Source organism: Pleurodeles waltl, chromosome 1_2 (genome assembly GCF_031143425.1).
Source record: "Pleurodeles waltl isolate 20211129_DDA chromosome 1_2, aPleWal1.hap1.20221129, whole genome shotgun sequence".
NCBI lineage: Eukaryota > Metazoa > Chordata > Amphibia > Caudata > Salamandridae > Pleurodeles > Pleurodeles waltl.
This window is the reverse complement of record NC_090437.1, coordinates 1,038,282,979-1,038,308,996: the sequence shown is the minus strand read 5'-3', so window position 1 is coordinate 1,038,308,996 and position 26,018 is coordinate 1,038,282,979. Positions and strand designations below refer to the sequence as shown.

At 46.1% G+C, this 26,018-nt stretch overlaps 1 protein-coding gene across 1 annotated transcript in view; it reads left to right on the top strand.

Moving 5' to 3' along the window:
• Positions 1 to 26,018, top strand: part of DTHD1 (death domain containing 1) — a 167,091-nt gene that overhangs the window by 53,048 nt on the left and 88,025 nt on the right. Inside the window, exon 3 of the mRNA XM_069202131.1 lies at positions 3,099 to 3,429. Coding sequence (XP_069058232.1) covers positions 3,099 to 3,429 — 331 coding nt within the window. The remainder of the gene's footprint in view (positions 1 to 3,098; positions 3,430 to 26,018) is intronic.

The window sequence follows — 26,018 nt, the reverse complement described above, 5'->3', positions numbered from 1 at the left end:
TTTATTTTCTAAAAGTTTAAAGATTAGGAGCACCTTCTACTGAAATAATGTTCTTTTGTTACACCATGCCATTGGTACACTTAAAATAATACAATGAAAATCAGATATGCAATTGTCATTTACATTCTCAGCAGTTTTGACAGTATCTTTTCATATCTTGTGTGCAGCAATTCTATGAAAACAAAGGAATTATTGCTGTCTTTGTTTTTAATATTTTAACACATGCATGTTATATTTCTAATTTTCCTTGGAAACTCCAAATATTCACATCTATTGTCACTAAAAAGGTGCCTTTAATTGACTTACTTATTAGTTCCTGACACTCACTTCAAAATTTAAATTTATTTCCAAGAACACATACAAAGTAAAAAACAGTTCATTGAATGAGCGATCACATTCATTGGCTCCAAACATCACTTTTTTTCACATTGCAAATCCTATTTTCCTTTCTCACAAACAACAAAAAATAACTTTTTTATATGAAGGTCCCTACTTACTTGACGTTCTTTTGGACAGCATCTACTTTTCATTGGACCATACTAAGGGTAAAAAGCCATAGAAATTCAAACAACACCCTCCTTTATCATGCGTGGAGGATCAGAGACTCATATTGGCTGGTTGTAAACTGAATTGTATCCTGTGTATCAGTAAAGGTCTTGTTTATAAGAAGACCATATACTACCACTTGTAAAATTGCAATATTTGTACAAATCACATTAGTAATGTACTAACACCTGATGTATAACTGACAACCTATTTGTCACCAATGCTCGTGGGATATTACTGTTCCAGAATGCAGTGCAAAAAATAATAAATGAAACTAAGAAGCACAATATTGTTGTAGGTATAATTTTGAGTAGGTCATGATTTAAATAAATATAGAGGATTAGATCCTAGCACATACATTTTGATGTAGTAGTGAGAGACTTTCGGGAAAGGGATCATCTTAACTAATCATTGTAGAGGAAAGGTAAAAGCTACTGTTCCAAATATTATTTCAAGAAATATGATTGCAAAAAGAACCCCAAATAACCAATTTGCTAGAGGCATTCCATCAACAATGTAACAAGTGAGCTTTTCATGAGTGTCATATGAAAACTTCATTATCCCGCTTGAAAGAGCACCAAGAACTAGGATCCATGAAGTTATAGTCAAAACTATATGTTGCAAAGGGTGAGAACATTTCCAGAAGCTGACTGACTAAAAGGTTTGAAACTTTCACAGAGCAAACTACAGATTTATCAAAGGTTTCTGTTGATTTCAGGAAAGAGATGGCACCCAAAATGAGTGATTTGACCTCATTCTCGTTATTGTGGAATATGTGGTGGTTACAAATGAGGAGTCATGTTTATCACTCCCTGACAATAGATGACCTCTCATAAAAATAGGAGCTGATCTAGTCCATTGATTACTTTTTCCACATAACTCCCCTGGTTAAGACTTATAGGAAATCACTTTGAATGAAACAATGGATAGCCAATCAGGTGCCATACTTACTTGAGTTGAAGAGCGATACTCATTAAGCATTTGTATTTTATTGGCTGAACCATCACTAATTAAAGTGTATGTAAACTGTCTGTGATTGTAGGTTTATTATCATTAATAATCACTAATTTTGAGCATCTGTATTAGCAAAAATATCTATCTTATATTATTTGGTTTATCTCAAAATTTACTAACCTTCAGGAATGGAACTTCAGGCGGATAATTTTAATCATTAAGGTTAAATGCTGCAGGGCATTTATAGAATATTGAAACTACTTATGCTTGTAAAATGAACTTTTAACTAAAATGGTGGGCAGAAATTATACATTACGACTGTTTGAACAAACAGCACTGAGATACTTGATTGATCATCATCATAAACACTGAGGATTTCTCTTTGTTAAGACCTTAGCAGACTTATGAGACCTAAAATATGAAGTTTCTCAAACACACTATGACTAAAAGCAGCAATATATCAACAGAAAATATAGACTTAGACCACTTTGGGAGAAACATTGGGAGCAAAGAAAAATAGCTACCCTTTAATCAACTGAAATTTTGTTGAAGCTGTCACAGGATACCAACGAGAGGACAGAAAAGGCTGGAAATTTCCTAAGTTGAAACAAATTTGATAAATGATTTCAGCAATCAAAATAAAAAAACTATTTAGCAGCAGTATCTGAAGACTGCATGATTGTGCTGTATCTAATCAAGGGATTAGTGCTTCAGAGTGTGTCTGAAAAAGACCAAACTCCAAATTTTTTATCTTATAAAATTCTTCAAAACGTATGGCTCAACCTCTTAAAGATCTCTGTGGCATATCAAAATATCAAGGTCAATAACTTTGACTTATAAATATAATGACTCTGAAATATTTTCTTCCAACATTCCATCAAGGTAACCATGTATTAGGAACTACTTATTTTGATTATATCTTGGTAGACCATCTGAATGTAAGTGCTGATCAATATTAAAAACTGATATTTTAGTATAACACAAAGGATCTCCAGCCATATATTTCCACAAAGCATAATTTTCCCTTTTGTTGTGGTATTATTTTTTTAGATGAACCCACATAAACAACAATGTTTGATTGGTTTGTTTGAGAAACAACAGTAGTTTGTATTTGTAATATGCAGGCTTTTCCAATTTGTTATTTTGAAAACTAGTAGTTTTTGTATTTTTAACAGTTATTCAAGGCTACTTTCTACCTCTGTTCAAAGTTTGAGAAGTACAGGAAACATAATAATTTGTATGCAATCATGTCAAATTAAAAACTGTTGATTTGATTTTGTGGCAATATCATAAACATATTTGTGAATTTCACCTATCTGAATTGCTGTATGTATTAACAGACATGGTTCACATAACGTATAATGCCCATCTTCTTATGAAACATGTTAAATATTTATTCTTTAGTTTTGCATTTGTGAATCCATTCAACTCAATTAAAAAAATCAATGTTATCAAATGTGACTATGTTGTTTTATTGTTATTGTTCTTACATGTTTGATGTAGTATATATGTACATTCACACAACATTACAAGTTCAAAAAGCACCAATAATTTAAGTAAACATTTGACAATACAAAAATGTCTTTCTTTACGAACAGATTCCTTGCTCAAGAAGATGGTGATGGTGAAGAGAATGTGGCATGCTATATCACAGCATCATCCCAAACACTTGAAAAAGTGGTTTGCAGAATCATCAATGACATGAGCTCTTTGGTTGTATCTGATTCAGAAGAGCTGGTCAGCAATGTCATTAGTGTTGAACGTCTGGACTCTGCCATCAAGATTTCATTTCCGGTCACTATTGCAATCCCATTCAGTGCACGCTACAGAGGAAGCTATAGGGATGTCATGGTAAAGGTTTATGATGACAAATTTCAATCAAGCTACATCTCTCCGGTATCTCTGGAGGGATATCATGGAAACCACAAGGTAATCATAGTCCCAATTTACTTTAGCAAAATATAATCTATTTATACAATACCCTTACTACTTTATTTCAAGGAAAGGAGTGGTTGTTTATTTATTTAATTATTTATTTATTTGGAGTTTTAGATAGCTCAGTCTACACCCACTGGTGTCAGAGTGACTTTCATGAGAACTAATCCATCATAGATTAAATTAGTTTCAATGATTTGAATTACAGGTTACACAATAATACTCAAGCAAAACCCGTTTGCAGGATTTCATCCATGATAAATGACAAGGGTTGCAGCTCAGAATGAGAGGAAATGATTCCCTATTTGAAGGTACCAGACAAAGGTCCATAGCACTCCCTGTTTGTTTTATTGCAATTAGATTATCAAAGAGAACCTGTCAGAACAGACATCACAATGCTCAAAGATATAGGCCCTCATTACAACCCTTTGACCGCCAGGGCTGTTTTGTCGGATTTCACCACCAACAGGCTGGCAGTGAAATCCAGGGTATTACGACCGCAGCGGAAGCGTTGCGGTCGCACCGCCGGGACCGGTGGTTTTCCGACAATTTTGTCCCGGCGGGAGTAATCCTCCAGGGCAGCACTGCTTGCAGCGCCACCCAGGGGATTACGAGTCCCCCTCCCGCCAGCCTTTTAATGGCGGTTTGCTGTGAAGACAGTGAAAAGCGCGACGAGTGCAACTGCACCCGTCGCACAGCCGCAACACCGCCGGCTCCATCTGGAGCCGGGTCCTGTGTTGCGGCTGTGATCCCCACTGGGCCGGCGGGCGGAAACCAGGTTTCTGCCCGCCAGCCCAGCGGGGATCTCCTAATGGCCGCGGCGGGAGTGCGGCTGCATTGGCAGCCGCCCGGCGGTCCAACCTTGGCAGGCGGCTTCCCAAGGTTGTAATGACCCCCATCATTTCCTTAAGGGAAGAACAAGGTTCAGGGCATTGAATAATGGACATGATGGCGTAACAAAGGCCCTGCAGCCCTAGCGGTACGGGAGGCCCCCAGTGGGCCTCATTAGCACAGCACCCTGGCCTGAGAGCGCTTGAGTGAGTCCGGAGGAGGGGCTCTCCATGGTCTTTGCATTGGGGACCCCCCAACTTTTGGTATGCCGTTGATTGGACAGACAATATTTTCTACCTGTAGAGGCAGTGCACCTCTGCCATGCTGGGTTCATTGAAAGCATATACTTGTCACTTTTGTCTTTTCAATTTTTGTGTGTACCTATGAAATGATTGGGAAGATTTTGATTCAAGATGCTTTTTATTTTTTCTTTGGAGACATAAGAGGTCCTTAAAACAGTTTCAACTTAGGACATGTCCTAAGTGTTAGAGAAGTTGCTCTGACATCCCTCTGGTTAGGCTTGATATTAGCTTACTTACTATGAAGCTGCTATTCCCCTTCGGGGTTGCTTCTCCTAGATATTTCAAAGAAGTAAGGTTGCTACTTCATAGAATACCATCTTTAAGTATTCACTCAGAGCTACTAATCACATCTATTCCTTATTTTTGGCTGTCTGCTCAACCAAGGATGTTCTTACAGATATTTTCCCTCTCCATCCTTTCTGTGGCAGGAAATGTTGATTTTGTTTGGACAGTGTTAACATATTTAGAGATGGCTGCATGTTTTCCTAGATCATGTTTTTTCATAATAATTGAAGCATGAGGGTGATGGAGCTACACCTACTAAACATCCTTAAGCAGATAGGTTAGAGCCACAATTTAAGGGGATTACACAATTGCTGGTTTGACCTAGCCACCCAAACTCAGGGGAAATCAGCAAGATGTATAACAGGCTATTGGGAAGAAGTGTGCCACTAAAATATATTTGTGTGGCAGGTATGTGGCCACTGCCTCACTCCTTTATCAATTACTATAAACAATGGGGAGAGAAGCTTTGAACCTCATATTAGTTTTTGGATTCTGTGTTCTGTATGTAATTTTATTTTTGTGTTGGTCATGTTCAGAGGCATCTGTTTGCACAATGAACTGCTTGGAGTAATCTGGAGCTTTTAGAACTGGTGCTGTGCACATTGCTTGTTTCAGGGTGTCAAAGGCCTGATTTCATTCTACAGTCCAGTTTACTTTCTTGGGCATTTTATTGGAGGTAAGTTCTGTGAGGGCTGTCACTATGGATCCAAATCCCTTCACAAACCTCCTGTAATACCCAGTCAAGCCAAGCAATGCCCTGACTTGAGTCTGGGTTTTTGGAGCTGCCCAGTCCAGAATATTCTGGATCTTAGGCTGGAGTGGCTGAACTTGGCCTCCACCTTACGAGGTGACCCAAGTAAACCACAGTCCCCTGCCCTATCTGGCATTTGGATGCCTTGATAGAGAGGCTTGCTGATTGCAGAGCCTTCAAAACCTTCTTCAGGTGGACCAGGTGATCCTGCCAGCTGGAGCTAAAGACAGCAATATTGTCAAGATAGGCTGCACTAAAGGACTCCAAGCCAGCAAGGACTTGATTCACCGACCTTTGGAAGGTGGCAGGGGCATTCTTTAAACCAAAGGGCATAACAGTAAACTGATAATGCCCATCTGGTGTGGAGAATGCTGTCTTTTCTTTTGCTCCTGGTGCCATTTTGATTTGCCAGTACCCTGCTGTTAAGTCAAAGGTACTTAAGAATTTGGCAGCACCTAGTTTGTCATTGAGTTCATCTGCCCTTGGAATGGGATGGGCATCTGTCTTGGTGACAGAATTAAGTCCTCTGTAGTCCACACACAACCCTCATCTCCCTCTTTCCATCTTTGGTGTGAGGTTTGGGGACTAATACCACTGGGCTAGCCCAGGGGCTGTCAGAGTGCTCAATGACTCCCAATTCCAGCATCTTGTGGACTTCCACCTTGATGCTTTCCTTAACTTGGTCAGACTGTCTGAATATTTTGTTTTTGACAGGCATGCTGTCTCCTGTGTCCACATCATGGGTACACAGGCGTGTATGACCAGGGGTTAGGGAAAAGAGCTCAGCAAACTGTTGTAGGACCTTCCTACAGTAAGATTGCTGTTGGCCAGAGAGTGTGTCTGAATAGATCACTCCATCTACTGAGCCATCTTTAGGGTCTGTGGAGAGGAGATCAGGGAGAGGTTCACTCTCAGCTTCCTGGTCCTCATCTGTTACCATCAACAGACTCACATCAGCCCTGTCATGGAAGAGCTTGAGGCGGTTCACATGGATCACCCTCTTGGGGGTCCTGCTAGTGCCTAGGTCCACCAGGTAGGTGACCTGACTCTTCTTTTCTAGCACTGGGTAAGGGCCACTCCATCTGTCCTGATGTACCCTGGGAGCCACAGGCTCCAGAACTCAGACTTTCTGCCCTGGCTGAAATTCAACCATTGCATCCTTTTGGTCATACCAAAACTTCTGGAGCTGTTGGCTGGCCTCAAGGTTTTTGCTTGCCTTTTCCATGTACTCTGCCATCCTTGAACGTAGGCCTAGTACATAGTCCACTATATCTTGCTTAGGCTCATGAAGAGGTCTCTCCCAGCCTTCTTTCACAAGAGCTAGTGGTCCCCTTACAGGGTGGCCTAACAGAAGTTCAAAGGGGGAAAACCCTACTCCCTTCTGAGGCACCTCTCTGTAAGCGAAAAGCAGACATGGCAAGAGGACATCCCATCTCCTTTTGAGCTTTTCAGGGAGCCCCATGATCATGCCTTTCAATGTCTTGTTGAATCTCTCAACAAGGCCATTGGTTTGTGGATGGTATGGTGTGGTGAATTTGTAAGTCACCCCACACTCATTCCACATGTGTTTCAGGTATGCTGACATAAAGTTGGTACCTCTGTCAGACACCACCTCCTTAGGAAAACCCACTCTGGTAAAAATACCAATGAGTGCTTTGGCTACTGCAGGGGCAGTAGTCGACCTAAGGGGAATTGCTTCAGGGTATCTAGTAGCAGGATCCACTACTACTAGTATGTATAGGTTCCCTGGGGCTGTGGGAGGTTCAAGTGGACCCACTATGTCCACACCCACTCTTTCAAAGGGGACCCCCACCACTGGAAGTGGAATGAGGGGGGCCTTTGGGTGTCCACCTGTCTTACCACTGGCTTGACAGGTGGCACAGGAGACACAAAACTCCTTGACCTTCTGGGACATGTTGGGCCAATAGAAGTGGTTGACTAGTCTCTCCCACGTCTTGGTCTGTCCCAAATGCCCAGCAAGAGGAATATCATGGGCTAAGGTCAGAATGAACTCCCTAAACTCCTGAGGCACTACATCTCTCCTAGTGGCACCAGGTTTTGGATCTCTTGCTTAAGTGTAAAGGAGTCCATCTTCCCAATAGACCCTATGTGTTCCTGTTTTCTTTCCATTGGACTCTTCAGCAGCTTGCTGCCTAAGGCCTTCAAGAGAGGGACAGGTTTCTTGCCCCTTACACAACTGCTCCCTTGAGGGTCCCCCTGGGCCTAGGGGCTCAACCTGATAAGGTCCTAACTCCATAGGCTCAGTTCCCTCAGAGGGCAGAACTTCTTCCTGAGAAGAGAGGTTCTCTTTTTCTTGTTGTGTTGCAACTGGTTCCCCAGTTGTTTTTCCTTTCCTCTTGGTAGGTTGGGCCCTTTTTCCAGGCTCCAACACCACTTTTTCACCCTGAGCCTTGCACTGTGCCCTTGTCTTAACACACACCAGTTCAGGGATACCCAGCATGGCTGCATGGGATTTTCAATTCTACCTCAGCCCATGCTGAGGACTCCAGGTCATTTCCAAGCAAACAGTCTACAGGGATATTTGAGGAGACCACCACCTGTTTCAGGCCATTTACCCCTCCCCACTCTAAAGTTACCATAGCCATGGGATGTACTTTAGTCTGATTGTCAGCGTTGGTGACTGGATAAGTTTGTCCAGCCAGGTATTGACCAGGGGAAACCAGTTTCTCTGTCACCATGGTGACACTGGCACCTGTATCCCTCAGGCCTTCTACACTTGTCCCATTAATTAAGAGCTGCTGCCTGTATTTTTGCATGTTAGGGGGCCAGGCAGCCAGTGTGGCTAAATCCACCCCACCCTCAGAGACTAATGTAGCTTCAGTGTGACACCTGATTTGCTCTGGGCACACTGTTGATCCCACTTGGAGACTGGCCATTCCAGTGTTAGCTGGAGTAGAGTTTGAAGTGGAACCTTTTTTGGGACAGGCCTTGTCTCCAGTTTGGTGTCCAGGCTGATTACAGCTACGACACCAGGCCTTTTTGGCATCAAAGGTTTTACCCTTGTACCCAAAATTGGATTGTGAAGAGGTCCTGGGACCACCCTCCTGTGCAGGTTTTTGGGGGCCTGTAGAAGACTCTTTACTATTTTTCCCTTTGGATGTCTCAACACTCTTCCCCTGGGGAGGCTTTGTGACCCCTTTCTTTTGGTCACCCCCTGTGGAAGTCTTGGTCACCCTAGTCTTGACCCAATGGTCCGCCTTCTTTCCCAATTCTTGGGGAGAAATTGGTCATAGGTCTACCAGATGCTGATGCAGTTTATCATTTGAACAATTACTTAACAGGTGTTTTTTCACAAATACATTTTACAGCCCATCATAATCATTTACACCACTGCCTTGAATCCAACCATCCAGTGTTTTCACTGAGTAGACAACAAAATCAACCCAGGTCTGGCTCTAGGATTTTTGAGCCCCCCTGAACCTAATTCTATACTCCTCAGTGGAGAATCCAAAGCCCTCAATCAGGGTAGCCTTCATGAGGTCATAGGATTCTGCATCTTTTCCAGAGAGTGTGAGGAGTCTATCCCTACACTTTCCAGTGAACATTTGCCAAAGGAGAGCACCCCAGTGAGATCTGTTTACTTTTCTGGTTGCACAAGCCCTCTCAAAAGCTGCGAACCATTTGGTGATGTCATCACCATCTTCATATTTAGTTGCAATCCCTTTAGGGATTTTCAACATGTCAGGAGAATCTCTGACCCTATTTATGTTGCTGCCACCATGGATGGGACCAAACCCCATCTCTTGTCTTTCCCTTTCTATGGCTAGGAGCCGTCTCTCTAAAGCCAATCTTTTGGCCATCCTGGCTAGCAGGAGGTCATCTTCACTGAGGCTATCCTCAGTGACTCCAGAGGTGCTGGACCCTTCTGTGAGGGAAGCAGCATCTCTGACTATCACATTTGGAGACAGGGCTTGAGGGGCCCTGTTCTCCCTAACTAGGACTGAAGGGGGGGAATTCTCCTCCATATCACTACCTTCCTCCTCTGGGAGGTCATCCTCAGAGGGGTTGGCTTTGGCAAACTCTGCCAACAGCTCCTGGAGCTGTAATTTGGTAGGGTTTATGCCAGCTTTTATATTTTTTAATTTGCAGAGAGACCTTAACTCTCTCATCCTAAGATAGAGGTAAGGTGTGAGGTCGAGTTCCATCACACTCTCTTCTGCATTAGAAATTATGGGGGTCATTCCGACTTTGGCGGGCGGCGGAGGCCGTCCGCCAAAGTAACCCCGTCGGAAGACCGCTCCGCGGTCAACAGACCGCGACGGTCATTCCGACTTTCCCGCTGGGCCGGCGGGCGACCGCCAGAAGGCCGCCCGCCGGCCCAGCGGGAAAGCCCCTTCAACAATGAAGCCGGCTCCGAATGGAGCCGGCGGAGTTGAAGGGGTGCGACGGGTGCAGTGGCACCCATCGCGATTTTCAGTGTCTGCAAGGCAGACACTGAAAATCTTAATGGGGCCCTGTTAGGGGGGCCCTGCACTGCCCATGCCAGTGGCATGGGCAGTGCAGGGGCCCCCAGGGGCCCCACGACACCCGTTCCCGCCATCCTGTTCCTGGCGGTAACAACCGCCAGGTACAGGATGGCGGGAAGGGGGTCGGAATCCCCATGGCGGCGCTGCAAGCAGCGCCGCCATGGAGGATTCCCTTGGGCAGGGGTAAACCGGCGGGAAACCGCCGGTTGCCCTTTTCTGACCGCGGCTTTACCGCCGCGGTCAGAATTGCCCATGTAGCACCGCCAGCCTGTTGGCGGTGCTACCTCCGGCCTCCACCCTGGCGGTCTATGACCGCCAGGGTCGGAATGAGGCCCTATGTTTCTAAAAGTTGGAATACTTTTTAAGAATCTAAAACTATCTCTAGAACTTAACTCAAACTTTCACAAAACTTTTAAACTCCAAAAGAAATGCTAACAGGGACTAACACAAGGCCCTAGCAGGACTTTTAAAAATTTAGAAAAATAGCTAAAATTTCAAAAATCAGTTTCTAATGACAATTTTTGGAATTTAGTCGTGTGATCAGGTATTGGCTGAGTAGTCCAGGAAATTGCAAAGTCTTGTACCCCACCGCTGATCCACCAATGTAGGAAGTTGGCTCTGTATGCACTATTTCAAAGTAAGGAATAGTATGCACAGAGTCCAAGGGTTCCCCTTAGAGGTAAGATAGTGGCAAAAAGAGATAATACTAATGCTCTATTTTGTGGTAGTGTGGTTGAGCAGTAGACTTATCAAAGGAGTAGTGTTAAGCATTTGTTGTACATACTCAAGCAATAAATGAGGAACACACACTCAGAGACAATTCAAGGCCAATAGGTTTTTGTATAGAAAAATACATTTTCTTAGTTTATTTTAAGAACCACAGGTTCAAGATTTACATGTAATACTTCAAATGAAGGGTATTGCAGGTAGGTACTTTAGGAACTTTGAATTAGCAAAATAGCACATACAGTTTTCACATAAATCACATATAGCTATTTTAAAACTAGACAGTGCAATTTTCAACAGTTCCTGGGGGGAGTAAGAGTTTGTTAGTTTTTGCAGGTAAGTAAACCACCTACGGGGTTCAAGTTTGGGTCCAAGGTAGCCCACCGTTGGGGGTTCAGAGCAACCCCAAAGTTACCACACCAGTAGCTCAGGGCCGGTCAGGTGCAGAGGTCAAAGTGGTGCCCAAAACGCAAAGGCTTCAATGGAGAAGGGGGTGCCCCGGTTCCAGTCTGCCAGCAGGTAAGTACCCGCGTCTTCGGAGGGCAGACACAGGGGGTTTTGTAGGGCACTGGGGGGGACACAAGTCCACACAGAAAGTACACCCTCAGCGGCACGGGGCGGCCGGGTGCAGTGTGCAAACAAGCGTCAGGTTTGTAATAGAAAGCAATGGGAGACCAAGGGGTCTCTTCAGCGATGCAGGCAGGCAAGGGGGGGGGGCTCCTCGGGGTAGCCACCACCTGGGCAAGGGAGAGGGCCACCTGGGGGTCGCTCCTGCACTGGAGGACGGATCCTTCAGGTCCTGGGGGCTGCGGGTGCAGTGTCCCTACCAGGCATTGGGTTCTTAGAAGCAGGCAGTTGCGGTCAGGGGGAACCTCGGGATTCCCTCTGCAGGCGTCGCTGTGGGGGCTCAGGGGGGGCAACTCTGGCTACTCACGGTCTCGCAGTCGCCGGGGAGTCCTCCCTGAAATGTTTGTTCTCTACAAGTCGAGCCGGGGGCGTCGGGTGCAGAGTGCCAATTCTCACGCTTCCGGCGGGAAACACGAGTTGTTTCAAAGTTGCTTCTTTGTTGCAAAGTTACAGTCTTTGGTGAACAGAGCCGCTGTCCTCAGGAGTTCTTGATCCTTCTAGATGCAGGGCAGTCCTCTGAGGCTTCAGAGGTCGCTGGTCCCTGTGGAAAGCGTTGCTGGAGCAGTGTCTTTAGAAGTGGGGAGACAGGCCGGTAGAGCTGGGGCCAAAGCAGTTGGTGTCTCCGTCTTCTCTGCAGGGTTTTTCAGCTTAGCAGTCCTCTTCTTCTTAGGTTGCAGGAATCTGCGTTCCTAGGTTCTGGGGAGCCCCTAAATACAGAATTTAAGGGTGTGTTTAGGTCTGGGAGGGCAGTAGTCAATGGCTACTGTCCTTGAGGGGGGCTACACCCTCTTTGTGCCTCCTCCCTGAGGGGAGGGGGGCACATTCCTATCCCTATTGGGGGAATCCTCCATCTGCAAGATGGAGGATTTCTAATAGTCAGAGCCACCTCAGCTCAGGACACCTTAGGGGCTGTCCTGACTGGCCAGTGACTCCTCCTTGTTTTTCTCGGAGGGGGCGGGCAACTCCACTAGCTGGAGTGCCCTGGGGTGCTGTAACAAAGGGGGTGAGCCTTTGAGGCTCACCGACAGGTGTTACAGTTCCTGCAGTGGGAGGTCTGAAGCACCTCCACCCAGTACAGTCTTTGTTACTAACCACAGAGTGACAAAGGCACTCTCCCCATGTGGCCAGCAACATGTCTGATGTGTGGCAGGCTGCTAAAACTAGTCAGCCTACACGGATAGTCGGTTAAGGTTTCAGGGGGCACCTCTAAGGTGCCCTCTGGGGTGTATGTTACAATAAAATGTACACTGGCATCAGTGTGCATTTATTGTGCTGAGAAGTTTGATACCAAACTTCACAGTTTTTAGTGTAGCCATTATGGTGCTGTGGAGTTCGTGCATGACAGACTCCCAGACCATATACTCTTATGGCTACCCTGCACTTACAATGTCTAAGGTTTTGCTTAGACACTGTAGGGGCACAGTGCTCATGCACTTATGCCCTCACCTATGGTATAGTGCAACCTGCCTTAGGGCTGTAAGGCCTGCTAGAGGGGTGACTTATCTATACTGCATAGGCAGTGTGAGGTTGGCATGGTACCCTGAGGGGAGTGCCATGTCGACTTAGTCTTTTTATCCCCACTAGCAAACACAAGCTGGCAAGCAGTGTGTCTGTGCTGAGTGAGGGGTCCCCAGGGTGGCATAAGATATGCTGCAGCCCTTAGAGACCTTCCCTGGCATCAGGGCCCTTGGTACCAGGGGTACCAGTTACAATGGACTTACCTGGATGCCAGGGTGTGCCAATTGTGGAAACAAAAGTACAGGTTAGGGAAAGAACACTGGTGCTGGGGCCTGGTTAGCAGGCCTCAGCACACTTTCAAATCAAAACTTAGCATCAGCAAACGCAAAAAGTCAGGGGGTAACCATGCCAAGGAGGCATTTCCTTACAACCTGTCCTAAAAAGCCCAAACTATTCAAAGAAGTTTATTGTCCAGACAGATGCTTCAGATGTAGGGGTTGGGGCAGTGCTATCACAACTGAATTTAGAGGACCAGGATCAACCTGTTGCTTTTATTAGCAGAAGGTTGACCCCTAGAGAAAAGTGTTGGCCTGCCATAGAGAGGGAGGACTTTGCTGTGGTATGGGCCCTGAAGAAGTTGAGACCATACCTCTTTGTTACTCTCTTCATAGTTCAGACAGACCACAAACCTCTCTTACGGTTCAAACAAATGAAAGGTGAAAACCCTAAAGTGTTGAGGTGGTCCATTTACCTACAGGGGATGGACTTTACAGTGGAACATAGACTTGGGAGTAACCACTACAATGTAGATGGACTCTCCAGATATTTCCACTTAGACAATGAAGACTCATCTGGGAAAGGTTAGCCTTATTGTTCCTCATTTGGGGGGGGAGAGTTGCTTAGGAAAGGGCCCTCTTTTTGGCATGTTATCCCCAATTTCTGCCTGATGTCAGTGTGACGAGTTCCATAGGATATAATGGACTCGTAATACGGCTGGTGGTATATCCGTCACTTTACCGTCACTTTTGGGGTGGATTAACACCTCCTCCAAAGTTGTAATAACCCCCTAAGTCCAAAAGAGGAATTCTTCACCACAACTTCGTCCATCAGCTCCTCAATGACTTCATCTCCTTCTTGAAAACTACTTGCAGCCTTGCCCTACTGAACTTTACATTCTCATACATTTTTCAACAACATTTCTTAAATGTCCGAAGGTAAGCACAGACTGGACCCAATCCACTCCTTGTATCTGACCTGCTCTCTATATCTTTCAACTTTGACCCGGTATCATGTGACTAGATGTCCATGTTAGGCACTTTCATCTTTTACGGCTTGTTTTTACTTTAACAAATCATAGGTCTGGTTCTTCTGATTGATTTTTTTGTCATTTTGGTGTCAAATAATTTATTGGAATTTATTCTATTTTTCTGAGTGTGTGTGGACATTTTTCTTGTGCTATTATTTCACTTTAATAATGTTTGTGCGCTGCACATGGGATAGGGGCAGTTTTGTCCCAAACAAATGATGATGGCCTTGACCAGCCTGTTGCTTTCATTAGCAGGAGGTTACTCCCCAGGGAGCATCGTTGGAGTGCCATTGAGAGGGAGGCCTTTGCTGTGGTTTGGTCCCTGAAGAAGCTGAGACCATACCTCTTTGGTACTCACTTTGTAGTTCAGACTGACCACAGACCTCTCAGATGGCTGATGCAAATGAAAGGTGAAAATCCAAAACTGTTGAGGTGGTCCATCTCCCTACAGGGAATGGACTTTATAGTGGAACACAGACCTGGGACTGCCCATGCCAATGCAGATGGCCTTCCAGGTTCTTCCACTTAGAAAATGAAGACTCTCTTGGGAAAGGTTAGTCTCATCCTCTTTCGTTTGGGGGGGGGGGGTTGTGTAAGGAAATGCCTCCTTGGCATGGTTACCCCCTGACTTTTTGCCTTTGCTGATGCTAAGTTTTGATTTCAAAGTGTGCTGAGGCCTGCTAACCAGGCCCCAGCACCAGTGTTCTTTCCCTAACTTGTACTTTTGTTTCCACAATTGGCACACCCTGGCATCCAGGTAAGTCCCTTGTAACTGGTACCCCTGGTACCAAGGGCCCTGATGCCAGGGAAGGTCTCTAAGGGTGGCAGAATATCTTGTGCCACCCTGGGGACCCCTCACTCTGCACAGACACACTGCTTGCCAGCTTGTGTGTGCTAGTGGGGATAAAAAAACTAAGTCGACATGGCACTCCCCTCAGGGTGCCATGCCAATCTAACACTGCCTATGCAGTATAGATAAGTCACCACTCTAGCAGGCCTTACAGTCCTAAGGCAGGGTGCACTATAACATAGGTGAGGGCATAAGTGCATGAGCACTGTGCCCCTACAGTGTCTAAGCAAAACCTTAGACATTGTAAGTGCAGGGTAGCCATAAGAGTATATGGTCTGGGAGTCTGTCATGCACGAACTCCACAGCACCATAATGGCTACACTAAAAACTGTGAAGTTTGGTATCAAACTTCTCAGCACAATAAATGCACACTGATGCCAGTGTACATTTTATTGTAACATACACCCCAGAGGGCACCTTAGAGGTGCCCCCTGAAACCTTAACCGACTATCCGTGTAGGCTGACTAGTTTTAGCAGCCTGCCACACACCAGACATGTTGCTGGCCACATGGGGAGAGTGCCTTTGTCACTCTGTGGTTAGTAACAAAGCCTGTACTGGGTGGAGGTGCTTCACACCTCCCCATGCAGGAACTGTAACACCTGGCGGTGAGCCTCAAAGGCTCACCCCCTTTGTTACAGCACCCCAGGGCACTCCAGCTAGTGGAGTTGCCCACCCCCTCCGGCCACGGCCCCACTTTTGGCGGCAAGGCCGGAGGAGATGGTGAGAAAAACAAGGAGGAGTCACTGGCCAGTCAGGACAGCCCCTAAGGTGTCCTGAGCTGAGGTGACTCTGACTTTTAGAAATCCTCCATCTTGCAGATGGAGGATTCCCCCAATAGGGATAGGAATGTGCCCCCCTCCCCTCAGGGAGGAGGCACAAAGAGGGTGTAGCCACCCTCAAGGACAGTAGCCATTGGCTACTGCCCTCCCAGACCTAAACACACCCTTAAATTCTGTATTTAGGGGCTCCCCAGAACCTAGGAACGCAGATTCCTGCAACCTAAGAAGAAGAGGACTGCTAGGCAGAAAAACCCTGCAGAGAAGACGGAGACACCAACTGCTTTGGCCCCAGCTCTACCGGCCTGTCTCCCCACTTCTAAAGACATTGCTCCAGCGACGCTTTCCACAGGGACCAGCGACCTCTGAAGCCTTAGAGGACTGCCCTGCATCTAGAAGGACCAAGAACTCCCGAGGACAGCGGCTCTGTTCACCAAAGACTGCAACTTTGCAACAAAGAAGCAACTTTGAAACAACTTGTGTTTCCCGCTGGAAGTGTGAGACTTGGCACTCTGCACCCGACGCCCCCGGCTCGACTTGTGGAGAACAAACACTTCAGGGAGGACTCCCCGGCGACTGCGAGACCATGAGTAGCCAGAGTTGCCCCCCCTGAGCTCCCACAGCAACGCCTGCAGAGGGAATCCCGAGGCTCCCACTGACCGCGACTGCCTTCTTCTAAGAACCCGACGCCCGATAGGGACACTGTACCCCCCAGCCCCCAGGACCTGAAGGATCAACCCCCAGGTGGCCCTCTCCCTTGCCCAGGTGGTGGCTACCCCGAGGAGCCCCCCCCCCTTGCCTGCCTGCTTCGCTGATGAGACACCTTGGTCTCCCATTGCTTTCTATTACAAACCCGATGCTTGTTTGCACACTGCACCCGGCCGCCCCCTTCCCGCTGAGGGTGTACTTTCTGTGTGGACTTGTGTCCCCCCCGGTGCCCTACAAAACCCCCCTGGTCTGCCCTCCGAAGACGCGGGTACTTACCTGCTGGCAGACTGGAACCGGGGCACCCCCTGCTCCATTGAATCCTATGCGTTTGGGGCACCACTTTGACCTCTGCACCTGACTGGCCCTGAGCTACTGGTGTGGTAACTTTGGGGTTGCTCTGAACCCCCAATGGTGGGCTACCTTCGACCCAAAATTGAACCCCGTAGGTGGTTTACTTACCTGCAAAAACTAACAAACTCTTACTCCCCCCAGGAACTGTTGAAAATTGCAGTGTCTAGTTTTAAAATAGCTATATGTGATTTATGTGAAAACTGTATATGCTATTTTGCTAATTCAAAGTTCCTCAAGTACCTACCTGCAATACCCTTCATTTGAAGTATTAAATGTAAATCTTGAACCTGTGTTCTTAAAATAAACTAAGAAAAGATATTTTTCTATACAAAAACCTATTGGCCTGGAATTGTCTCTGAGTGTGTGTTCCTCATTTATTGCTTGTGTATGTACAACAAATGCTTAACACTACTCCTTTGATAAGCCTACTGCTCGACCACACTACCACAAAATAGAGCATTAGTATTATCTCCTTTTGCCACTATCTTACCTCTAAGGGGAACCCTTGGACTCTGTGCATACCATTCTTTACTTTGAAATAGTGTATACAGAGCCAACTTCCTACACAGGTGCATAACATATAGCCTGCTTAAGCTCCTCAAAAACTTTCTGTTCACAGTACCTTCTTAGGCATCTTTTTAGAAGACATGTCATTAAGAGGGGCTACAATGGAGCCATAATTATTAATAAACCTCCTGTAGTACCCAGTGAGATCAAGAAAGGCTCTGACCTAGGTCTCTGTAGTAGAGGAAGACCACTCTAAAATAGTCTGGATCTTCCCCTGCAGTGGTTTAATCTGTTCCCCACCAACTAGGTGTCCCAGATAAACCACCTTCCTCTGCCCTATCTGGCAGTTTGAGGCCTTGATAGTGAGGCCTGTCTTTTGCAGGGCCTCCAAAGCTTTCCATAGTTAGGCAAGGTGGTCATCCCAGGTGGAGCTGAATACACCAATATCATCTAGATATGTTGCACTGAAAGCTTCTAGACCTTGGAGGACAGTGATCACAAGCCTCTGGAAAGTGGCAGGTGCATTCTTCAAACCAAAGGGCATAACTGTAAATTTATAATGCCCTCCAATGGTAGAGTATGCAGTTTTCGGTTTTGCATCGTCTGATAGCTTGATCTGCCAATACCCTCCAATCAAGTCAAAAGTGCTGAGATACTTGGCAGATACTAATGTTTTTAGAAGCTCATCTGCCCTGGCTATAGGGTGAGCATCAGTCTTTGTGACTGTATTGAGCCCTCGATAATCAACACAAAACCTCATCTCCTTTTTACCATTCTGAGAATGAGGCTTTGGTATTAGCACCACTGGGCTGGCCCAGGGTCTTTCTAAGTGCTCAATTACTCCCAAGTCCAACATTTTCTTAACTTCAGATTTAATGCAGTCCCTGACATCGTCAGGCTCTCTATAGGTCTTACTTTTGACAGGTAAACTGTCTACAGTATCTATGGTGTGTTCACGCCAAGCGGTCTGACCAGGTGTAAGAGAGAAAAGTTAAGGAAACTGGCCTAGGAGGTTCCTGCAATCCTCCTTTTGTTCTTCTGAAAGGCCACCTGCAAGAACAACTCCTTCCATTGAGCCATCAGCTGCAGTGTTGGAGAAAAGGTCAGGGAAAGGGCCACTCTCTTCTTCCTGTCTGTCATCAGTGGCCATGAGTAGGGTTAAGTCAGCCCTATCATAATAGGATTTCAGGCGGTTTACATGAAGTACTCTAAGTGGACTACTGGAAGTGCCTCGGTGCACTAAATGAGTGAACTCACCTTTTTTCTCCACTATCAGATGTGGGCCACTCCAGTTGTCCTGGAGTGCTCTTGGTGCCACAGGCTCCAGTACCCACACCTTCTGTTCTGGGTGGTACTCAGTAAGGATAGCCTTCTGCTCATAACATTGTTTTGCAACTCTTGACTTGCCTGAAGGTTTTTGGTGGCCTTTTTCATGTACTCAGCCATTCTAGATCTTAGGCCAAGTACATCATCCACTTTATCCTGTTTGGGGGGCTTTAAGGGTTGCTTCAACCCCTCCTTCACAAGTGCAAGTGGATCCCTAATGGGGTGACCAAAAAGGAGTTTAAATGGGCTGTGGCCCACTTCCTTCTGGGATACCTCCCTGTAGGCAAAAAGGAGGCATGGCAATAGGACATACCATCTCCTTCTGAGCTTTTCAGATAGTCCCATGATCATACCTTTGAGACTTTTGTTAAACCTCTCAACCAACCCATTTGTCTGGGGATGGTAAGGTGTGGTGCATTTATAAGTTACATCACACTCTTTCCATATTGCTTTCAAGTATACAGAGATGGAGTTACGACTCCTGTCTGATACTACCTCTTTTGGAAAGCCCACCCTGGAAACTATTCCCAGGAGGGCCTGTGCCACTGCAGGAGCTGTAGTGGTCCTCAGACAAATTGCTTCTGGGTATCTAGTGGCATGGTCCACTGCCACCAAAATAAACCTATTGCCAGAAGCAGTAGGTGGTTCAAGGGGGCTAACTATGTCAACCCCTACCCTTTCAAAGGGCACCCCAACCACTGGCAGTGGGATCAAGGGGGGCTTTGGGGTGCCACCAGTCTCACCACTGGCTTAGCAAGTGACTCAAGAGCGACAGAACTCTTTTGTGTCTTCTGACATATGAGGCCACTGAAAGTGAGGGACCAGTCTGTCCCAGGTCTTGCTATGCCCTAAATGTCCAGCAAGGGGAATGTCATGTGTCAGTGTTAGAAGAAACTCCCTATACTACAAGGTAATGACTAGTCTCCTGGTAGCACAAGGTTTTGGGTCCCTTGCCTCTTTGTAAAGGAGATTATTTTCCCAATACACTTTGTGAGAGTCACTGACATCCCTTTCTTCTTGTTTGACAGCTTGCTGTCTCAAACCCTCTAGTGTGGGACAGGTCTGCTGTGCCACACTCAACTCCTCCCTGGCAGGCCTCCTTGCACCCAAAATCTCAGCTGTGTCAGCTTGGAGCTCCTCTGGTGTAGGTTCTGCACAGGTAGTAGAGTCCTCCTCATCAAAAGGGGAATCTTTAGTGGACGGAGGGATAATGGATAAGAGTTTGCCCTTTCTACCCCTAGTTTCTGGGAGCACTTGGTCCATTGTTCCAGGATCCAAGTTTCCCTGTTATCTTTGCTTCTTGGCCTGAGCCCTTGTGAGAGCAATGATGTGCCAGGAATGCCCAGCATTGCTGCATGGGCCTCCAATTGCACTTCAGTCCAAGCTGCAGTCTCCAAATCATTTCCCAGTAGGTACTTTACAGGTAGATCAGTGGCTATCACAACTTTCTTTGGACTAGTAACCCCACCCCCAGTTGAGATTCACAACAGTGATGGGGTGGCTAACAGTGTTATTGTGGGTGTCAGTCACTTGGTACTGATGACCTGGTAGGTGTTTCTCACAGGCTTGCAGTTTTTCATCATCATTGTGACACTGGCACCTGTGTCCCTGCAGGCCTCAACCTGAACACCATTTATTAGGGGTTGCTACTTGTAATTATCCATGTTAAGGGGACAAGCAACAAGGGTGGCAAGGCCAATGGCACCATCTGAGACTAAAACAGCCTCTGTTGTTTCCGTAACTAAACCTACCCCGCTACATTACCTAAAGTGAGCCCTGTTACTCCCTTGGACTGGTTATTTGTAGAGTGTTTCCCACCACCACTGGTATTACTAGAGGCACTAGCGGAAGCAGCGAGGGTTGTGGTGGTGGGAGCTTTGGTGTTTTCTTAGCACAAGTAGGATCACTTGCCCAATCCCCTTTGTTTTTACACATGTAACACCAAGGCTTTTTATTCTGTTGGTTGGAAGAGGATTTATGCCCACCCCCAGAGGATTTTTGTGGACCTGATGAAGACTCGCGCTTTTTATTTCTGTCCCCACCTTTGCCATGTGACTTACCATCCTTCTTCTTGTCCTTGTCACCCCTTGTAAGAGATTTTCAGCTCACCCTTGTCCTGACTTATTTGTCTGCAGTCTTTCGCAATTCTTGGGGAGAGGTCAGATCTGAGTCTACCAAGTACTGGTGCAACAAGCTATACACACTATTATTTAGAATATGCTCTCTTAGAATCAGATTATAAATACCCTCATAGTCAGACACTTTGCTGTCATGTAACCAACTTTCCAAAGCCTTCACAGAACAGACCACAAAGTCTATCCAATCTTGTGAAGACTCTTTTCTGGTCTCTATGAACTTAATTCTATATTGTTCAGTGGTAAAGCCAAATCTATCCAAGAGTGCAGTCTTCAAAACATTGTAATTATCTGAATCTTCCTCCCTGACAGTGAGAAGTCTATCCCTTCCCTTGCCAGAAAAGGACAACCACATAATTGCAGCCCACTGCATTTGAGGGACCCTCTGAACTTTGCAGGCCCTCTCAAGTATAGAAAACCACTTGTAGATGTCATCCCTCTCCTTGTAAGGGGGAACAATTTTGTGCACGTTTCCTGAATCAAAAGTATTCTCCCTATCACCATAATTCCTTAAACTGCTGCTGCTGCCACCATGGGGAACTAACCCCCAACCCTTGCCTCTCTCTCCACAGTTAAGGCTTCCCTATCTAGGGCCAGCCTCTGCCTGGCCTCCTCCAGCCTCAGCTTTCTGAGCTCCCTATCTATGGAGTTATCACCTGGAGTGGAAGTGTGGGACGCCTCAGAAACTGAGGTGACATGAAAGTGGCCAAAGGTAGATCGTTCCCTAACCTTAGTAACCCTAGTGACCTGACCTCTAGGTGTGAAGGGAGCCCTCCTAGAGCGACTACATCTCCCACTGCCTTCTACTCTATGTGGTTTGCTAGGGAAAGGATCTTTTGAAGAGCCTTCCCCTGAATCCCCAGGCTGATCCCCTGATTCTAAAGGGTTAGAATCTCCCTCTTCCTCCTCCTTGTTACCAGTTTGCTCCTGGTCATCCTGAAGAAGGAGGCTCAAAAGAAAATTCTTATTAGGGTTCTTCCCTACATCTAAGCTCCCTTCTGAGCAAAGCCCCTTGAGTTCTTTGAAGGTCATACCCTCATAGGGAGTACCCATGACCTCAGAGCTAAGCCCGGCAGTAGACATAGTGTAGTGAGTGTTAGTGTAGAGTGGGTGAAAAAGAAAATCCTACCCTACCTAACCCTTAGTCTCTTAGAAAGGAATATAAGGGACTAGATCCTGTACTAGGTATAAGTATATATAGCTCTAAGTATAGAGTTCACTTTCCTGTGGAAATCACCGTTGACAGAGTGATAAGGCAAGAGCAAGTACTTATCCCACCACTGCACCATCAATGTAGGAAGCTGGCCTGGTTTGTAGTGGGTACCAAAGGTACTTACACCTTATACCATGTAAGTTATCCCTTATTAGTGAAATGAGGTCAGTGTCTAGAAGCCAGGCTGTCTACGGGAAGCTGTAGCTGAGTAGCCAAGGCTTATCTAGGAGCCATACAAAGCTCATCCAATACCACTGTAGGCACTTAGCACTTACACACATGAAAGACAATACTCAGTGTTACAAAAATAAAGGTACTTTATTTTGGTCACACAAATGCCAAAAATACCTTAGGGACTATACTCCCTCAGGAGGTAAGTAATAAACACAGTATATACACTAGAATGCAGTAATAGCTGTAAAAACAGTAAGAAAACAGTGCAAGTAGTGAAAATCACAAATTGATAGCAATAGGCCTGGGGAAACACACACCATATACTAAAATAGTAGAATGTGAAAGACGGTTTCCCACCTAAGCAAGTGTAGTGTGTAGAGGGGCACTGGGAGTGTAAGACAACACCAGCGGTAAGTAATAGAACCCACCCCAGAGCCCAAGAAAGCAGGAGTAAATCACAGTAAGTGTCCTAGCACACACAAGAACATGTGATAGAAGATTATGCAAAAACCAGAAGAGACTGCAAGACACCAACAATGGATTATGGACCTGAAGACCTGCGGAAGAAGGGGACCAAGCCCAAGAAGCACTGAAGAGTTCAGGGAGAACAGGAACCCTTGCTAACCCGGATGAATGTGCAAAAGAAGAACCACCGCTAAAGAAGAACAGTCAGTACTGCACCCAAGAAGGCAGATGAGGGTTCCTGGTTGGTGCAGATGATGTCCCACGCCGGATGGAAGATTGTAGTTTGGTTTGCGTCACTTGAGGACTTGGCACACACAAAGCTCACGGTTGCCTGGGACCTGGAGGGACCTAGTGGCCTCTACCCAGGAGTGGGAGACATAGGGGGCTCTCAGCAACTCAGAAAGCCCTCAGAAGACCAGGCAGTGCACACAGGAGTCCCACAGCACGGGGACAAAGAAAGTGTAATTGAAGGCCCATGCAGCACGACACAAAGGGATCCCACGTCGCTGGAGAACCACTCAGGAAGTTGTGCATCACAGGAAGGAGTGCTGGGGCTGGAGCTGTGCTGTGCACGGAGAACTTCGTGGAACATTGCACACAAGCCTTGGCAACTGCAAAACATGTGGTGCATGGGGGTACTGCCTTGCTTGGGGAGGCAAGCTCTTACCTCCAACAAAGTTGCACAGCTAGACCTTAGGACCGTCTGTACAACTTCAGTCCTTCACCTGTGTTGCTGAATCCATGCACTTCATCAGGAGAGGGGACCCACACCACCTTCGCTGCACAGGGCTTCTGCGGAAGCAGGGAAGTGACTCCTTCACCTCAAGAGAGATTCCTTCATTCTTCTGGTGCAGGATGAATACAGGCAGTCCTGTGCGGATGCATGACCTGGAAACAGTTGCAGTTGCTGGCAGGAGCTGAAGATACAATGTTGCAGAAGTCGTGTTTGCTTCTTTGTTGCAGTTTGTAGAGTTCTTGGAGGGTCCAGGTGCAGTTGCTTTTGTAGAAGATGAAGTAGAGGATCCAGAGGATTCCTTCTGAAGTCTTGCAATCCGAATCTGTGGAAACACCCAGAGGAGAGACCCTAAATAGCCCTGAAAGAGGGATTGGCAGCTACACAGGTAAGCACCTACCAGGAGAGGGCTTTGATGTGACCTGCTGGCACTGGCCACTAAGATGCTCCCAGAGTGCCCCACCACCTTGGAATCCACCATGGCAAAACCCAGGGACACTCTGGAGGAGCTCTGGGCACCACCATTGCGGTGGTGATGGGCAGGGGAGTGGTCACTCCCATTTTCTTTGTCCAGTTTTTCTCCAGAGGAGGGACTGGGGGTCCCTGAACCGGTGTAGACTGGATTATGCACAGTCTTTCAAAGTATTTCCAGAGGCTCTGGGAGGCAACCCCTACCATGCAGGTAGCACCTACAGTATTTCTAAAGGGAGAGGGTGTAACACCCCTCTCCCAAAGGAAATGCTTTGTTCTGCCTTCCTGGGCTTGAGCTGCTAAAGCAACAGGAGAGCAGAAACATGTCTGTGATGTGGCAGCAGCTGGGGCTGCCTGGAAAAACTCAGAAGACTTGTATGTCAGTACTGGGGGTCCACTGTGGAGCCCCCAGAGTGCATGGAATTGTACAACCAATTCTAGAATCAGTATTGGGGCACAATTCTACGTTGTTAGACACCTTACATGGCCATATTCAGAGTTACCATTGGGCAGCTGGATATAGGTATTGACCTATGTCCAGTGCACGTTAAAATGGTGTCCCTACACTTATGTGGTCTGGGAAAATGGTCCTGGACGACGTGAGGGCACCTCTACTAGTGCAGAGGTGCCCTCACACACACAGGTACTTTGCACCCAGCTTTCAGGGTTGGAAAGCCTGACATATAGGTGACTTAAACGTGACCTGGTGCAGTGTAAATGGCAGTTAAATGATACATGCACCACTTCACGCAGGCTACAATGGCAGTCCTGCAGAAGCCTTTGCATGGGATCCCTACGGGTGGCAAAAGTAATGCTGCAGCCCATAGGGATTTCCTGGAACCCCAATGCCCTGGGTACCTAAGTTCCATATACTAGGGACTTATAAGAGGTGACCAGTATGCCAATTTGGTATGAAATACTGGGTTACCAGTATGCAGTGAAAAAACTGAGAGGAGAGAGAGCATAAGCACTGGGGTCCTGGATAGCAAGATCCCAGTGACACAGTCAAACACACTGACATCAGGCAGAAATTGGGGGTAACATGCCAAAAAGAGGGTACCTTCCTACAAAAGGTAGCGCATATTAAATGTAATAAGGGAACCGGATGTTATCCTATAGGAGAGGTAGGCCTCACTGTAGTAAAAACAAAGTTATGAGTTTTTCACTACCAGGAGATGTACAACTTAAAAGTACATGTCCAACTTTTTAATTAGAATGAACCCTGCCATATGGGCTATTTAAGGCCTACTTTAGAGGTAACTTATATGAACTATAAAGAGAGAGTTTTAGACTTGGCAAGAGAGTTATATTGCTGAGTTGAATTGGCAGTTTAAAACTGCATCCAGGCTACAAAGGCAACCCTGAGACATGTTTGAAGGTGACACAATCAGTGCTGCAGGGACACTTGTGGTATTTAATGTTTAGGCCATGGATATATGGTGTCCTACTTTACTAGGGACCTAAACATCAAGTAAATATGCCAATAAGGTGTATGCCAATGTATCATAAGCACAAGAGAGTGAAGGCAGAAAAGTTGGTGAAAGACCACCATAAGGCTGATAGGTTTAAGATTCAGTCTACAATTTTGTCATGCTAGAGAACCGAGATAAAGAAGAAAACACATGTAGCTAATTTCCAAACATAGTTAGTATTTGAACATTAAATACAACACTTATCCCCTCATATATCAGAGCACTGTACATTTAAAAAAAAATCCAGCATTCTTAAATATCAGGTGGCATGTTCCCTATCAGATATTTCTCACTTGTTACCATCAGTTCTGTGGTCCACTGAGAAGATACTCTAAATAGTTCGGTTTTTAAGAGTTTTCTGAATCGCAAATGGTTGCAGTCCACCCTCAAAGTCAGTGAAAAAGCACTCCACAGCTTTGGGTTCTGAACTCCTAGGACTCTGCCTCTATGTTTTATCATGTGAGGGTTTGCTAGGTGGTCCAATTCAATGAATCAAACCAGAGATACCTGAATGCTAAGTAGCAGTGCTTGATTTTAAATGTGAACCAGACTATTGTTCCGGTACAGGTTCAGCACCATTCAAAGAACTTTAAACTTGATTCATTCTTTTACTGACAGCCACTGAGGT